The 17,806-nt window shown below is 40.0% G+C and overlaps 1 protein-coding gene across 4 annotated transcripts in view; it reads right to left on the reverse strand.

Annotated features, from left to right (window-relative positions):
- EIF2B3 (eukaryotic translation initiation factor 2B subunit gamma) overlaps positions 1-17,806 on the reverse strand; it is a 132,857-nt gene that overhangs the window by 114,343 nt on the left and 708 nt on the right. The window contains exons 1-3 of one of the 4 annotated variants that reach the window (XM_042950876.1): positions 7,912-8,018; positions 5,080-5,239; positions 1,211-1,356 (exon numbers count right to left, since the gene is read on the reverse strand). In XM_042950876.1, coding sequence (XP_042806810.1) covers positions 1,211-1,356; positions 5,080-5,227 — 294 coding nt within the window. In that variant the 5' untranslated portion in view covers positions 5,228-5,239; positions 7,912-8,018. The other 3 variants (XM_042950877.1, XM_042950875.1, XM_042950878.1) reach the window with 3 other exon arrangements.

Consider the following 17,806-nt stretch of genomic DNA (forward strand, 5'->3'; position numbering starts at 1 on the left):
TAAACACACACACACACACACACACACACAGTTATACTTGCAATAAGAGTCTGAAAAATATTACATTAAACTAAAGAAACCAGACTAAAATGGTTTGATTCCATTTATACCTAGTTCATGAACAAAGTTAACATGTGAGTTAACTCAAGGGGGGTAGGGGGCTGGAAGGTTGAGGGTAGCTTACTAAAAAGAAGTAAAAAGGAACTTTTAGAGGTAATGGAAATGTTCTAGATTTGGGTAATGGTAATCAGGGTGTATATATCTGTCAAAATTTATTGAACTGTATACTTAGTATCTGTGTATTTTACTGTATGTAAATTATTTCCCAATAAAGGTGGGATGGCGGGAAAGGCCTAGTACATTTCTACATTAATTTTTTGTTCTTTAGTGCATAGGTAGGTTGAAACTATTAATCTGTTTGTAGTCATGAGAAATACCCAGAGAGTCTGCTCCCCAATTCAAACAAGATGCCAACATTATCATACAGAGTGAATTTTTCCCAAAGGACATCAATTTCAAAATAATTTACAGTGGATATTTCTCAGGTCATAGGCCACAGGCCACCAGGGAGACTATGTCCTCATATCCATAAGCCCTTGTTAGTATCTAATCAAAGCAGACCAAAAGGTCAAATATTAACATGTTGCAGGGGTGGGGGTCTGGAATTTTTGAAAGTTCCTTTATATTTCTTTCCAGTCAACCTGTCATCTGCAAAGTCAACTGTCGCTTTCATTTTTATCACTATAGATTAAATTCACTTGTTCATGAACTTCATTTAAATGGAATCTTTTAAAGCACATTTGAAGTACACCTCTTTCTTAGGGATGTACAATTACTCAAAAATATTGGAAACCAGTGCCTGTGACAACTAAACACCTAAATCTTCATTAATATATGTGCTGCCGAAGCGAGCACACCTAAATCTTCATTAATAATCAAAATAGGGGTGCCTGGCTGGCTCGGTCAGAGGAGCACGTGACTTCTGATATGGCGTTTAAGCCCCACATTAGGTACAGAGATTACTTACATAAATAAATAAATACATAAACTTTAAAAAAATAATCAAAAGCAGTTGAAGAGTACATGGGGCAACAAAATATGTGATGCAAAAATATATTTTCAAAAAAGCACTGTAAGCTGTAATGCACTGTGAAAACATCAATGATATTTATCTTCAGTAAACAATAAAAATTAAGAAACAGCTTCTCACCTTAAGTTTTGGATATATTTGGCGCAGAGAATCTGCAGTTCCCTTGTCAGCTTCATCAGTAATACATACAACATCTAGCTTCATTTTCATCTTGAATTCTGCGGATAGAGCCTTTTGGACATCCCTGGTTGTAATGACAATGACTTCTACAGCACAAAACAAAAAAAGAAGGAAAGACACAAAAACTCGCTTTCATTTAGACAGTGGTTTCACTATTTCAATTAGATTTGGTCTCTTTCTAGATTTATTTATTGTTATTTTTTTAAGTTTATTTATTTTGAAAGAGACAGAGAGTGTGAGCAGGGGAGGGGCAGAGAGAGAGGGAGAATCACAAGCAGTCTCTGTGTTGTCAGTGCAGAGGCTGATGCAGGGCTCAAACTCACAAAACTGCAAGATCATGACCTGAGCCGAAATCAAGAGCCAGATGGATACTTAACTGACTGAGCCACCTAAGAGCCCCTGTTTCTAACTGCAATAATAATAGCTAATATTATTGAGTCTTTTCAATGTATTTTACATGCATTCTCTCAATTCTTACAAAAACTCATTTTACAAATGAGGAAACCTCGACTAAAAGATATTAAGTGACTTTGTTCAGGGTCACACAACTAGTAAGCAATGGACTCAAGATAAAACTCAGTTCTGATGATTCGAGCCCATACTTTAGTATATTACATGCCACTTCTTGATGTAAAGAACTCAGAAGAGCATTCATCGAATCATACACAAACAGGATTACATTTTAAAATTTTCATTCACTACAAAGGAACTATCACCACTTCCCACCAAGCAGCCATAAGTGTTTCATTGAGGATCACAATGAACCCTACTAAGAAGCAATTTCCATAAAACAGAGGTCTTCATCTTATCCGTATAGCTGTTAACCAATGACAGGAAACTTGGGGTTTTGTTATCTTTGGGATTTTTGGTAGGGTAATGTAATTCACTACAACATAACATGTGTTGCTGATGTTTGAAGATCAGATTTTAGTGTCTCTAAAGTGAAACAATTTCCACTTGTTCTGTGATAGTGTTCTAGGTAACAATTATGTCTCCCTTTCACTGTAATCATATTTTTCTCTTCTTTCTTCCTCTTTCTTTCTTTTCCAAATCATTTAACTTCCCTTCCTTCCTTCTCTCTTCTTCCATTCCCCACTTTGCTTTCTTTTAGTCACTATCTCATTCATCCAATAAATACAAACACTTTTAATATGAAAAGGAAAAACAGGCACTGAGAAGTCAGAAATGGAACTCAACATGGTTCCTATTCTTAAGAAACTTAAGATGGAGAAATTATACATAGAAATGACTAAGGAAGGCTTTCTGGAAGGGATGGCCTTTGAGACAGGTCAAAATAAATTCAAGTCCAACAAACATTTTTTTAGTACACACTGTATGTAAATGCTGATATTACAAAGATGAATGAGATATAGTACCTGCTCTCAGAGATATCAGTCTCCCAGGCCACTAATTATAGCATAAAACAGGCCTTGGGTAGTACTGAGACAGAAAAACACAGTGAGATGGAACCACAGAGGACAGGATGATTGATGCTGTTTAGAATTTCAAAGAGATGGTACCATTTTGGAGAGGACATTTTAGGTAGAGTGGATAGAGTGAAGGGAATAACTGCATATGTGGGACAGTCTATAACTGGACTAAGACTCTTGTGGAGAGAAAGAAAATGCTAAGCAGGGCCACATTAACTTCTCTAAACTCGCGATCAATATGAACAAAGTGAATAAAGATTTTGCTATCAAACTCCAGAATCTTGGGACGCCTAGGTGGCTCAGTTGGTTAGGCGTCCAACTTGGGCTCAGGTCATGATCTCACAGTTTTTGAGTTCAAGCCCCGCATTGGGCTCTGTGCTGACAGCTCAGAGCCTGAAGCCTGCTTCGGATTCTGGGTCTCCTTCTCTCTCTGTTCACCCTCCCCCACTTGTTCTCTGTCTCTCTCTCTCTCAAAAATAAATAAATGTAAAATAAAAAAAAAATTTTAACTCCAGAATCCTGTGTTTAGGAGGCACTCCTCAAATCTCTCTCTCCCTCCCTCTACCCCTCTCCCATGCTTGCGCACGCTCTCTCTTTAAAAAAAAAAAAAAGAAAGAAAAGAAAGAAGAAAAAAAATCTTTTCTAAAACAGATCTCTTTTTTTGGTTTGTTTTTAATTTTAGGGAGAGAGAACACAAGTGGGGGAGAGTGGCACAGAGAGGGAGGGACAGAGAGAAGGAGAGGGAGAAAGAATCTCAAGCAGGCTCCATGCTCAGTGTGGAGCCCAATGTGGGGCTCAATCCCATGACCCTGGGATCACGACCTGAGCTGAAATCAAGAGTCAGGCACTCAAACTATTGAGCCACCCAGGCGCCACCTAAAACATATTTCTTAAAAAAAATTTTTTAATGTTTATTTTTGAGAGAGAGAGAGAGAGAGAGAGAGAGACAGAGTGTGAGTGGGGGAGGGGCAGAGAGAGGAGACAGAATCTGAAGCAGGCTCCAGGCTCTGAGCTGTCAGCACAGAGCCTGATGTGGGGCTCCAACTAGTGAACCATGAGATCAAGACCTAAGCTGAAGTCAGACGCTTAACTGACTGAGTCACCCAGGAGCCTCTAAAACATATCTCTTAACATCAGTGTCATAAAGACTACTGCATAGAAATGTTCACAGGTTTGTCTCAGGAAGGCAATTCTCATGGTGGAATGAACACCAGAATACAAGACTGTGCCCCAGGATCTGACACTACTTCCATCTGGTACTCAGATTTGCTATATCTAACTATAGGACACCTCAAACTCATTGTGGCCAAAGCTGAACTCATTATATTCATTCAAACCTATTCGTTGACTCATATTACCTTTCCTAGTTACTGGTATCACCATCTAGTCACCTACTCACCCAAGCAAAAAGTAGAGGGAACTCTTCTCTCTTTTTCCACTCTCCCTCTCCATTAATCATCAACTTTGTCAAATGTTCCTTCTTCTCCATCCTTAGTGCTACTTCTTTAGTTCAGGCCCTCTTTATTACTGGTGTGGACTTCTGTATCAATTTCCCAACTCATCTCCCTGCTTGTAGCCTTGAGTCATTCAAATCCATTCTTTATAGAGATTCCAAAGCAATATTTCTAAAATGAGCGTTTAGGGGGACCTGGGTGGCTCAGTCGGATGAGCATCCGACTCTGGCTCAGGTCATGATCTCATGGTTCATTAGTTCAAGCCCCACATCGGGCTCACTGCTGTCAGCACAGAGCTTGCTACAGATCCTCTGTCCTCCTCCTCTCTCTCTGAGCTTCCCATGCTTGTGCTCTCTCTCAAAAATAAATGAAATATAAAAAAAAAACTTTTTTTAATAAAAAATAAAATGTGCATCTCAGTTGTCAAATATATTAATTACCATAAAGTTGTTCATAATATTCACTTATCTTTTTAATGTCTGTAGGATCTGTAGTCTTGTCCCCTCTCTTTATATTTGTATCACCCCACTAGACTTTAAGGTTCTAGAAATCAGGGCCTAAGTTACCTTTCCAATTCTGTACCCCTTAATATATTAATATATCACCTGATACATATAGATTCATAGTAAGTACTGACTATGAGGTACTGACTTGGAATCCCTCTGTGCTCTTTCTGATATCCTTATAGGAGTAATCTTGGATCATTGTGGAGAGCAGCTCTAAAACAGTAATAGCACTATCTTCTCAACCTTTTTTACATAGCAATAGAGTACTTCTATGTTCTTAATTAAAAGAGGCCAGTCTCCAGCCAATGCTGAGTCCTGGTCTTCTCTCATTCATCCTCTCTCACTCTCATAAAGCCGACAAATCATTGGGATCAAACATCCCCAAGGTTTTATGAGTACATCTCATTGCCATAGCTCACCTTCAAATCCAACACGCTCAAGCAGGTTCAGTGGGTACCAAATTAAAGGTTTGTTCCCAACTGGAAGCAGAGGTTTGGGAATGCTGGAAGTCAGGTCTGTCATCCGAGATCCCCCTCCAGCTGCCATCACTACTGCTTGAAATTCCATTTTCACAAACAGCTATCACAGAAAAAAACAATTAACAGGGGAAAAAAAAGTAACAAATTCAAAGCATACATAGTACTAACCCTATTTCTATTTAGGTTACTGATAATCACTTATGTCAAATGTGTCACTTCCAACTCCAATAACCACAATAAGAAAATCTCCTTAGCTACAGTATAAACATCACCTTTATCACATTTTCTGACTCACCAATATAAACTCTCAGCTCCAGCCAGGGCAGATGGGCTGAAGGAGAGATATGAATTAAAGAAACCTGGCCCTTTCCCTTGAGGTGCTCACAATTAAGTGGAGAAGATAAATTCAGTAAATTACAATATACTATCATTAGTGTCGTGGCAGGAATATATCAAAGATGCAGTAGGCATTTGGTGAAGGTAATACCTAAGTATTCCTAGAAAAGACAGGGAGTTTTACAGGAAGGTAATATTTGAGGGGACTTTTGGAGGAGTAAGAGTTTACCAAGTGGGCTTCTGATATGAGTTCTAATTTCTTGAAAAAATCTGGAAACTTCTGACTAGAATTAACAGCATAAATACAAGCATACTAGGTTTCTGAAAAGTATGAGATGACTTAAGATTCCTCCAATAATTCAGCCATCTGCTCTCTTCACATTATCCCCAACTGTGAAAGATATTACTGTAAACACAAATGTAGGGATGTATCTGAACCTAGATTTGCAGAGCCCAATAGTAGAAACAAATCAGATTAATTCCTTTTTCTAAACTCAAGGTAATAAACAAACCTGTTTGACCTTCAAAAGAATCTCTTTACAGCAGCTACCACAGAAAAGGTGCACGGTAAAAGGTCATAAATCCTTACTGGTTTAAAATAAAAGTACTCCTTGATTTACAACAAATGATAAAACTTTTTAAGTACCAGTTTGAAATGCAATGTTCAGAAAAAAAAAAATCTGAAACCAAATTGGCAAATAATGCTGCACCCTCCCCTGTACTTATGATCAGTCCTGGGTCCTCATCATTATTTAAACTGCAGCAGTTACACCCGGTACACCCAAGGCACAAAGTGAAGCCTCCTGAACAACATCCACAATTTAAAGATATGGTAATTTCAATTTCAGCAACCACTGCCTCAGAATGGAATTTAACTTCAATGTGGTACTGTATAACTCCTATCACATCTGATGTTATTATGAAAAGAGCATGGGACCTTTCGAGTCAAAAGACCAGATTTTGAGTTCTGGTTCTACCACGTCTAGGTGAGATGACCAGTGGCCTGACATTTAAAACTCTGAGTGTCCTCAGTTCCTGGAAGGGAGCCTGGTTTAAGCTCATAGACCCTTGAATCAGATGGCTGGATTTGAATTCTAACCCTAACCCGCATTAGTTGTGTGAACTAAGGCAAGCTTCATAAATTCTCTTCATCTCAGTTTTATTTTGTAAGATGAGGATAATTACTACTTCACAGCGTTGTTTTGAAGAGTAAATAAGTTAATCTATGTAAAGCACACAAAATAATGTCAATCCCACAATAAGCACTGTGTCTGACATCATTAGACAGAGGCTAGGTCATGGAAAGCCTTTTGTGCCAAATGAACCATGCTGTTGCATAATTCTGGTCTTTGTGTTGCTCCTCTTGCTTCCTAGATTGCCTTTTTCCTTTGCCTAGAAATCACCTACTTAAGCTAAGAATCATCTTTCTTAAAAAAACATTCCTAACCTCTCCTATCCTCCTGGTAGAAGCAACTCCTTCCCTCTTAGGATCTTCCATTCTACCATGTACAGATCATCTCTGTCTTCCCAGGCTTTATTGCACATATATTTAAATGTCTGTATCTCGTGAGTTCCTTGAAGGCAAGGACCGTGTCAACACTGTATTCTCAGTACCTAACACAATTTCCATCAGATGCCTGGCACTCAATCAGTGTTTGTGGAATAAGCATCTGTGAACATCTCAACAACCGCCTGTAAAAGTCAAGCTCAAACACGTGAAGGGACATTAGACCCCAGGTCACCAGGATCTAAGGTTTCTGCTCTCCGCGATAATCATGAACATAACTAACCATGATCCAGACAGATTGTCAAATGCCTCAATGTCACTGACACGACTCTGGGTGATAAGAATCACAACGAGTCTCGTTAGCCTCCCAAGGTTTAGAGTGGGGGGTTCACGGCATCTCATACATGCCTCCATCATGGCACTCGTTGCCTTCTCCTTTTGTACACTGGTAAGATAAAACACTATCATAATTGGGTCTCTCATCTGGACTTTATTGCATTCCTATTTCTATTTCATTGGCTTGCCCCTAAACAACTAAAAATAGGCAGAATAAATAAATGAAGGGCTGAAGTGGAAAGAGTTCAGGCACTGTGCTGAGTAGTCCAGGATCTGGGTTCTCTTTCGCTGTGACTTCAAGTAGATCCTCCACTCCCTCAAACTCCTTTCCATCTGTTGCACAAGGTGGTTGGCTCACATTCTCTCCAAGATCCCTTCTAGTTCGGCTACTTAGCTGCTTGGCCGGGTCAGGCAGGGACTCGAGCGGGCGACTCCAGGGCTCTGCACCCCCGCCCACCTCCTGAGGCCTTCCTCGGCCGGGATCGAGGAGCCTGCTTTCCCCATATGAGCGGGGCCCGGCTGCCCCCACCGCGGTGCTCACCCCCAACAGCCAGCTCGTAAGGAGCCTGACAGCGTTAACGCCGCAGCTTTACCTCTCGACTCCAGGCGCGCCACAGCAGCTCCCAGCGCACCCCACGCCGCCTCCGACTGCCAGTCCAAAAGCGCAGGCGCGCGATGGCCGAACAGATCGATGGGATGCGCTGGGCAGGCCCGCGTAGAAGGGACGAGCGTCGAGCAATAGATTTCATACAAAAAGCGCGCCCTATGAGAAGAGGAAGCTGGGCGGTCTGTATCCTTTCGTTCATTCACAAATCATCAACGCCCATTGAATGTGTTTCCCAGTGCTGGGCTCCTGGAATCTGCACAGGAACAAGCCACGGTCTCTTGCTTTAGGGAGTTCTCATTCTACCGTATGGCCAACTACCACTCTGAAAAGAGAGCTCATTGGGAGCCGCAGTTTTGGGCTAGCGGGCGGAGAAACAGCCAAATACTCATGCAGGCCAGAGATTGCCAACGCTTTCTATGTCTGCAATGTCTAATGTGGCGACTCACATCGGCTTTCTGAACCAGACTCTTATGGTATGGAAAACAATCACCTTTAATCATTGAAACTGGGAGAAGGAGGGGTGTCAGTGAAGACCTCATTGAGACAGTGACACTGAATAATGGCTTGAAGAGAGTGAGTCAGGTGGATATCTTGGGTAAGAGTCTTCCAAGCTGACTAGCTAGCAAGTGCAAAGGCCTTGAAGAGAGACTGCGTGTTCAAAGAACCGTAGAGAGGCCAATATAGCTGAAGGGAAGTAAGCCAGGTGGAGAATGAATGATGGCAGAGGTCAGAGGCAATGGGAGAGAGGGTGGATAATTCAGATCTTGTGCGTCTTGTAGGGCATTGTGAGGATCTTGAATTAAGCAGAAGAAGAACATGATATGACAGGTTTTTAAAGGACACTCTGATAGCTGTGTTAATAGACTCCCTGGAATCAGGGAGTCCACTTAAGTGGCTGCAACTGCATTAGAGACCTCAAATGCCTGTATCTAGACAACTCCAACAATTTTGAGAGATAATAATCGATGTTGTAAGCAGTTAGTTTTGGGGTGGTTTATAAGCTATAGCAGATAACAAGAACAATGGCCACTCTCTCACACACATTCCTGCAGTTTCCTAATCTTTTAGAAGCTTCCTCTTTTTCTGTCCATCTCTTAAACCTTGTGTTGCTTTAGCTCCTTGCAAATTAAGAGACAGAGTCTAATTTCTGCAATGAAAATAAAGGAGTTTTACTTCATTCAACAGTATTTATTGAGTGCCTAATAAGTGCCAAACAATGTCTTAGATGGTAGATGCTGGGGATACAACAGTCAGGACTTGTAATTTTTTCCCAGACTTTCAGTTCAAAGAATAAGAGCTCAGTTAGATGTCCGGGGGGAGGGGAGGAAGACCTGAGACTATTTCCATAAAACCAGCCTATTCCTACACTGCCTTTTCTTCATTCCAGGCTGCTGGTGGAGTTACTAAATAATTACTTATTTTACCTAAAGAATGACACCAGGTATGTGGGTAAAAGGGAGCCATGGAGTGATTGGCTACAGAAGGCCTGAAACTTGACTACCCTTTCCTTCTATGGCAAGATACTGTCTCTCCTTGTTATTAGCTCAAGCAAACAGAAGCCTTGGGAATTACAGCATGTTTTTGAGGTAAGAACCAGTTATTAAGAACAGCATTCAACCCCATATCTGTCATCCATTTTAAAAGCTCATGTTTATTTTTTTTTCAATATATGAAATTTATTGTCAAATTGGTTTCCATACAACACCCAGTGCTCATCCCAAAAGGTGCCCTCCTCAATACCCATCACCCACCCTCCCCTCCCTCCCACCCCCCATCAACCCTCAGTTTGTTCTCAGTTTTTAACAGTCTCTTATGCTTTGGCTCTCTCCCACTCTAACCTCTTTTTTTTTTTTTTTTCCTTCCCCTCCTCCTCCATGGGTTTCTGTTAAGTTTCTCAGGATCCACATAAGAGTGAAAACATATGGTATCTGTCTTTCTCTGTATGGCTTATTTCACTTAGCATCACACTCTCCAGTTCCATCCACGTTGCTACAAAAGGCCATATTTCATTCTTTCTCATTGCCACGTAGTATTCCATTGTGTATATAAACCACAATTTCTTTATCCATTCATCAGTTGATGGACATTTAGGCTCTTTCCATAATTTGGCTATTGTTGAGAGTGCTGCTATAAACATTGGGGTACAAGTGGCCCTATGCATCAGTACTCCTGTATCCCTTGGGTAAATTCCTAGCAGTGCTATTGCTGGGTCATAGGGTAGGTCTATTTTTAATTTTCTGAGGAACGTCCACACTGCTTTCCAGAGTGGCTGCACCAATTTGCATTCCCACCAACAGTGCAAGAGGGTTCCCGTTTCTCCACATCCTCGCCAGCATCTATAGTCTCCTGATTTGTTCATTTTGGCCACTCTGACTGGCGTGAGGTGATATCTGAGTGTGGTTTTGATTTGTATTTCCCTGATGAGGAGCGACGTTGAGCATCTTTCCATGTGCCTGTTGGCCATCCGGATGTCTTCTTTAGAGAAGTGTCTATTCATGTTTTCTGCCCATTTCTTCACTGGGTTATTTGGTTTTCGGGTGTGGAGTTTGGTGAGCTCTTTATAGATTTTGGATACTAGCCCTTTGTCCGATATGTCATTTACAAATATCTTTTCCCATTCCGTTGGTTGCTTTTTAGTTTTGTTGGTTGTTTCCTTTGCTGTGCAGAATATAAGCTCATGTTTAAACTAGCAGATATTTTCAGGGAATTTGTTCCTGTAGTTGACTACTTGAGGGATTGATTCAGTTTAAACTGACTTGAAATTATTCCCTTAGGGCAACAGTTTGCAAACTTTTTGATCTCTGGGCTCTTTGCACTCTTAAAATATTGGGGACCCTTGGGGCACCTGGCTGGCTCAGTCTGTGGGGCATGCGACTCTTGATCTCCAGGTAGTAAGTTCAAGCCCCATGCAGGGTGCAGAGATTACTTAAAAATAAAATTATTGGGGACCCCAAAGAACTTTTGTTTATATGGATTATATCAATTGATATTCACCATATTAAAAACTCAAACTGAGAAATTAAAACACATTATTCAGTTTTAAGATAAAAATAATACCATTACATGGTATCATAAATGTCATTTTTATGAAAACATAAGTTTTGAAAACAAAACAATTAGAAGAATGCCATGCTTTCACCTTTTTGCAGATCTCTTTAATATCTGGCTTAAGAGAAAACAGTTGGGGGGCACTTGGATGGCTCAGTCAGTTTTTTAAGCGTCAAACTCTTGATTTCGGCTCAGGTCATGATCTCATGGTTCATGAGATCAAGCCCTGTATCAGGCTCTGCACTGATAGCACAGAACCTGCTTGAGATTCTCTCTCTCTCTCTCTCTCTCTCTCTCTCTCTCTCAATCTCTGTGCTGCCCCCACCCCCCGCTGCTCTCTCTCTCTTTCTCAAAATAAATAAACATTTAAAAAAAGAAAGAAAACAACTGGATTCTCCCATCAGTTGTGATGCATTGTTTTGAGTGTATTCTATGATAAAACCTCACTTCACAGAGATACACAATTAGAAAGGGAGAGATATTTTAATAGTCTCGTCAGATAGTTGTAGGTAATATTCTTTGATACTACATCAAAGCTCAATAAGTGGTAGTTTGTTAAAGATTTGTTGCAATGTAGAATCACTGTGTTTTTTTTTAAATGTTTATTCATTGCGAGAGAGAGAGAGAGAGAGAGAGAGAGAGAGACAAAGAGAGAGACAGAGCATGAGTAGGGGAGGGGCAGAGAGAGAGTGAAACACAGAATCTGAAGCAGGTCCGAGGCTCTGAGCTGTCAGCACAGAGCCCGAGGCGGGCTCTAACCCCTGAATCATGAGATCATGACCTGAGCCGAAGTCAGACGCTTAACCAACTGAGCCACCCAGGAACCCCTAAAATCACTGTATTAATGAACTTGTTGTACTCTAATACTTGCACTTCAAATGGACATTTTACCTATGCATGATTTTGCAACTTGACACACTGATCACTTGGAAAATATTGGTTCACTGAATTATGCACATCATTCCAAATGTTGACTCATTATATATATGTATATATATGTATATATACATTATATACATAAATTTTAAAATATATTTTTAATGTTTATTTATTTTGCGAGAGAGAGAGAACAAGCAGGGGAGGGGCAGAGAGAGAGGGAGAGACAGAGAGAATCCCAAGCAGGCTCAACACCGGCAGCGTGGAGCCCAGTGTGGGGCTCGAACTCATGAATGGTGAAATCATGACCTAAGCTGAAACCAAGAGTCGGACGCTTAACTGACAGAGCCACCCAGGTGCCCCTTATTATAGTTTAAAAATTACATTTGTTAATATAACCACCAATCTCATCAGAAAATCCTTACATGTTGTAAAGCTGGTAAGCTTATGATGACAGATACAGGTTTTCCAAACTTCTGATTTTCTCTTTTAAGCTCAAATATTATCATTGGTAGCAAATACTATTAGTGGTTTTCCTTGAAGTGACTGGCTTACTTCATTAATTTTGATAGTTTGTATGTACTCAGGGACCAAGATTTAATAAAAATATGTTATTGCTTCATCAAAGACATTAAATGAAACTTTGCTTTATTATTATTTTATTACTATTATTTTATTTTTATTGCAAGTGTGTGGCAGTGAAGAATGCAATGCATGTTAATAGAGTTTGGTATCACTGCTTTGATTCATGCCAAAGCACCAGCAGTTTTAGCCACCATTGCTTTTGCACCATTAGTGCAAATATCAATTCAATGAAAGAGGCAAATCATATTTCAGTATTACTATGAAAGCAATTTTGACATGACAGATCCATTGAAAGGATCTTGAGGACTCCCAGAGGTCCATGGAGCATACTTTTTTTTTTTTATTTTTTTAAAAACTTTTTTTTTAACGCTTATTTATTTTTGAGACAGAGAGAGACAGAGCATGAACGGGGGAGGGTCAGAGAGAGAGAGACACAGAATCTGAAACAGGCTCCATGCTCTGAGCTGTCAGCACAGAGCCCGACGCGGGGCTTGAACTCAGGGACCGCGAGATCATGACCTGAGCCGAAGTCGGACGCTTAACTGACTGAGCCACCCAGGCACCCTGCCATGGAGCATACTTTTAACAACTGCCGCCTCATGGATTCCTTCTTTCTGCCTCCCACTGCTTCTAGTACTTACATTATGGCACTTATCACAAAATATTGTCATCCCTTTTTTATGTTTTCTCTATCACACTGGGAGCCCTTGGAGGACAAAGGCAATATCTTAGTTGCTCCTCTCTACCCAGGTCCCAGCAGCACAGGACCTGGGACATACTAAGTAAATAATATTGAGTAAATTAAAAATTTCTCATAAATTTTCCCTTGACCTCCCATGTGGTGGTGGAAAAATGGAGTTGAGGGCCCAGGTCACTGACAACATCTCTTTTTCTGAACATTCCTTCTCACTAAATCAATCTATATTGTTATCTATATTATCCTTAGCCTCATTCTTATTATTTATTTTTATTAATTACATGGGAAGTACTCAATAAATGCTTACTGAATAAAGACTGTTCCCTATAATGTTTGTTTCTTTAAAAATTTTTTTTTAACATTTATTCATTTTTGAAAGGCAGAGAGAGAGCGCAAATGGGGGAGGAAGGGCATAGAGAGAGGGAGACACAGAAACAGAAGCAGGCTCCAGGCTCTGAGGTGTCAGCACAGAGCTTGACGTGGGGCTCAAACTCACAGAGCGTGAGATCATGACCTGAGCCGAAGTTGGCCACTTAACCGACTGAGGCACCCAGGCGCCCCTTGTAATGTTTGTTTCTTGTTCACATTTCTTCCCCAGGGGACATTTGTATGTATGTGTTTATCTGTGGTGGGGACTAGCCCAAGAAGGTCAAGCTCCACAGTTCTCTTTCAGCTTTCAAAGGAAACCTTTCAAAAGTTGGGCCTTGGCTCAGAAATACTCTTCCCACGGTCTGCAAGAGTTCTCTCTTTGGGAATTTGCTGGCCACATCATAATATTCATCTACTCCATTTGGCTGTGGACTTGTCAGTGGGGCAGGAAATTATTATTTTTAGAGTACTGAGTGAAAGATAAAAATGAAAAGAGAAACTCTACTTTGGCAACCAGTTGCAGGTCCTAAAATATTTGTGTTTTATTTTTGTACATAAGCCCACCAGTTGCCTAATAGATTCATAAGTTAGAGAGCAAATGATGCTATAGTGTTTCTATAAAGGGCTTGGAAGGAAACTTCATTAATTAGGACTTCAATATTTCCTTTCAAGCACACAGAATTTCATTGTTGTTGGCTTTAAAGGTCTGAATCTGGATTATTTATGGTTAAACAATTAAAAAATACTGATTTAATCAATTTGCTAGTTTTTCTCCTTTATTAGAAGCAAAATTTTCAGAGGGCTGATTTTCCTTGTTTTTAAATTGGAAAGTATGGTTTATGAGCTACACTTTATTTACTTATTGAACAGCTGTTTACTGAGTGACTGCTATGTGCCCAGGGCAGTTTAAGGCTCATAAGGTATATTAGTGAACAAATAAGGATCCAACCTCATCCCAACAGGCAGGGGTAGCATACATTATAAATAAATTTAAGTAATAAATGAGTAAACTGTGCAGCATATTAAAGTGTGATAAAACTTTGGAAATAAGAAAAAGTTAGGGAAGAGGGACAGGGAGGAGAACACCACACTGGCAGCTATAAAGTCTTAAGAGTTTTATGGAGGTTATTGAAATTTGGGACTTGTGTCCCATTTAAATCTCTGTAACTTTCTATATAATAAATTTATGAGTATAATCAAAATGAACAGGTGAAATCAGTAAAAATGGTGAAGTCCCTCTAAAAATTCTCTCCTCCACAAAAGCAATGAGAATACTGTAAAAAATAGAATCAACTTTTTTGAACATGCATCATGAACAGTGAAACAATCATGTCACTTCTTTCAGTATGTTGGTAGTCACCATACATCTCTTAATTGTTTATACACAGACGGCAAGAATGTAGTTGTGTTGCTTCCTTGTCTCCCAGTGATAAACCCATGTGACATAAAAAAAAAAGGCGGGGGGCGCCTGGGTGGCTCAGTTGGTTGAGTGTCCAACTTCAACTCAGGTCATGATTTCATGGTTCGTGAGTTCAAGCCCCACGTCAGGCTCTGTGCTGACAGCTCAGAGCCTGGAACCTGCTTTGGATTCAGTGTCTCCCTCTTTCTCTGCCCCTCCCCTGCTCATGCTCTGTTTCTGTCTCTCAAAAATGAATAAATGTTAAAAAAATTAAAAAAAAAAAGATAACAGAATTGGTCAACAAAATGAAAGTGCACCAAAGAAATGAAAAGTGATAAGGCAGGAAGTGAAATTCAATTAAACATATATGGAGTTATACAAGAAATGGCTGATTGTGGGAATGTTAGTACTGCTATCATGAGAGAATATAGATACACAGCCAGAGGAATTTAGTGAAGGCTACTTTATCTACATAAAGGAGGAAAATGCTTGTGACAAAAGGGAAGAAGATGTTCCAAAGGAACTTATGCCAGCAAAAAGTCCTTCACATTCAAGGAATTCTTAGAGATAAATTTAATGAGATTGTAAAATACAAAGAAGAGAATGTTGGAAGCTGATCCAAACTTAAAAAGGTATATGACAATTCATCAAAACATAGTGAAGATACTTGTTCCATATTTTAATAAAAGAGGCAAGCATTGTTCAAATTACTTTTGGTATGTTTTTTGCAAGAAAAACAGTTCTCAATTTCTCTAAATGCTTTAGATTACAAAGTAGTAAATAAATATTAGTTTAGTATATTTTGATTTTCCTCTACATTTATAACTGACAGAAAGTTTTTGATGCTTTGACAAAAAAATTTAAAGGTCACAGAACAATGGTAGTTTCTCCCACTGACTATTAAGGTCTCTTTGGTTTCAACTTGCAATGTCATTTTAATATTCTGGCAGTACTGTGAAAAATGATTTCTTTTTAAAATTTTTTTAGGATTTCATATATATATATATAATTTATATATATATAAATTTAGCATAAAATTATGAGGAGATAGCATTTCAAATCAAATCAACAGTAAAAGGATAGGTGCTTCAGAAAAGGAAGCTGAGAGGGGCACCTGGGTGTCTCAGTCAGTTGAGGGTCTGACTTCAGCTCAGGTCATGATCTCACAGCTCGTGAGTTCGAGCCCTGCATTGGGCTCTCTATGCTGACAGCTCGGAGCCTGGAGCCTACTTCATACTCTGTGTCTCCCTCTCTCTCTGCCCCTAACCCACTCACATTCTGTCTCTCTCAAAAATAAATAAACATTAAAAAGAAAAGAAAACTGAGAAAACTTGGCCATGGTCAACAGCTAGTATGTGGAAAAACCAGGATATGAATACAGGGATGCTAACTCTACAGAATGTGCCCTTAACTAGTATAGTATGTTGACTTCACGTAGAATATATTCAATATACAGTTTCTTCCATAGGGGTTTTGAATTCATAAAAATTTAAAATTTTGTAAATCAGGAAAGAACAAATATGAAATTAAGTGGCAAAGTACAGACTGGGAAAACCAAGGTATTGCAACACCTGACACAATAAAGGTATTAATATACACTAAAGGGAGTAAAATTGATACATCCTGGCAATTTGGCAGTTTGATGGTGATTTCAGGATATTATTCTAAGGAAATAATCAAATAGGTATGGAAGGATATATGCGTGAGGGTGTTTATTAGAATACTTGTAGTTTTCAATATCAAAATTTTGTAGACAACCTTAGTATCCATCTACAGAGTTTTTGTTTTGTTTTATTGTAACCTCTATGCCTGATGTGGGGCTTGAACTCATGACCGTGAGATTAAATGTTGCATGCTCTACTGACTGAGCCAGCCAGGTGCCCCAGTAGAGGGTTTTAAATGAGAAGTTAGGAAAATTTCTTAAAATGTAACAAAATGCAGCTAATAAAAATAACAGTTAAAATGAGTATGCCCCTTGCCCCAGTGACCATCATTTCTGCCTCTAGTCTCTCCTTTTCAAATTCATTTTCTACACAGATGCCAAAGGCAGATCTAATCATGTCACTCCCTTGCTTGACACCCTCATGGCTTGGCAATGCAAAATCCTAAAACAAGCTTCTAAGGCTGGAGTATCTTCTCTCTCTTCCCTTAAAAGTCCAGGAACACAGGACTCAACATGTTTCTTGGCTGGACTTTGTGCCCAGTTATTCTGCCTAAGGATTTAGCATTCCATTGAGCCCCACTGGTTAGTATCACCCTGCTCTTTTAACAATACCCTTTGCTACTCCTTTGGAACTCTTACACCAATGTTATTAAATATTGTGTATGCAATTATTTAATATACTCTCTCCCGTGAGACTTTAAATTCCTAGAGAGCAAAAATTATCTGTTTAGCCAACATTTTCCCCATTGTGCCTAGTATAATGCCTGGCATGGTTGCTTGATGCATTCATTGAATGAATGAATGAAAAGCAAGCTACAAAATAAACAGTGTGAGTCCAATTTGGTAAAGGAGGGGCCAAACCAGTACCAGACACAGAAATAAGAATAGCCCCAGCAGGTACATGCTGGCCAGGCTCTTCCCTGAGAAGGGGAATGTGCTCCTCTGATAGGTGGAATGAGGGGGCAGGCTGCACAAGGGGGTGGGAGCTTGCTGGGAAGAACAGAGCTGGATGAGAGTGGCAGCCTCAGGGGCTCCTACCCTTCCACCTCCCTGGACAGGAAGGGGCTGCCACAAGAGGGAGGTAAGTCTCCTGTGGACCACCCAAGGTACAGGCATTGGAGTCACAAGATGAGGGCTGCCTGGGAGGCTCAGCTGGGGTATTAGACACAGAGTTATGGGGAGATAGGCCTTGGGGAACACACAGCCCCAGAGGGAGGGTTCAAGGCCAAGGCCTGGAGTTTCCC

Source organism: Panthera leo, chromosome C1, assembly GCF_018350215.1.
Source record: "Panthera leo isolate Ple1 chromosome C1, P.leo_Ple1_pat1.1, whole genome shotgun sequence".
Taxonomy (NCBI): Eukaryota; Metazoa; Chordata; class Mammalia; order Carnivora; family Felidae; genus Panthera; species Panthera leo.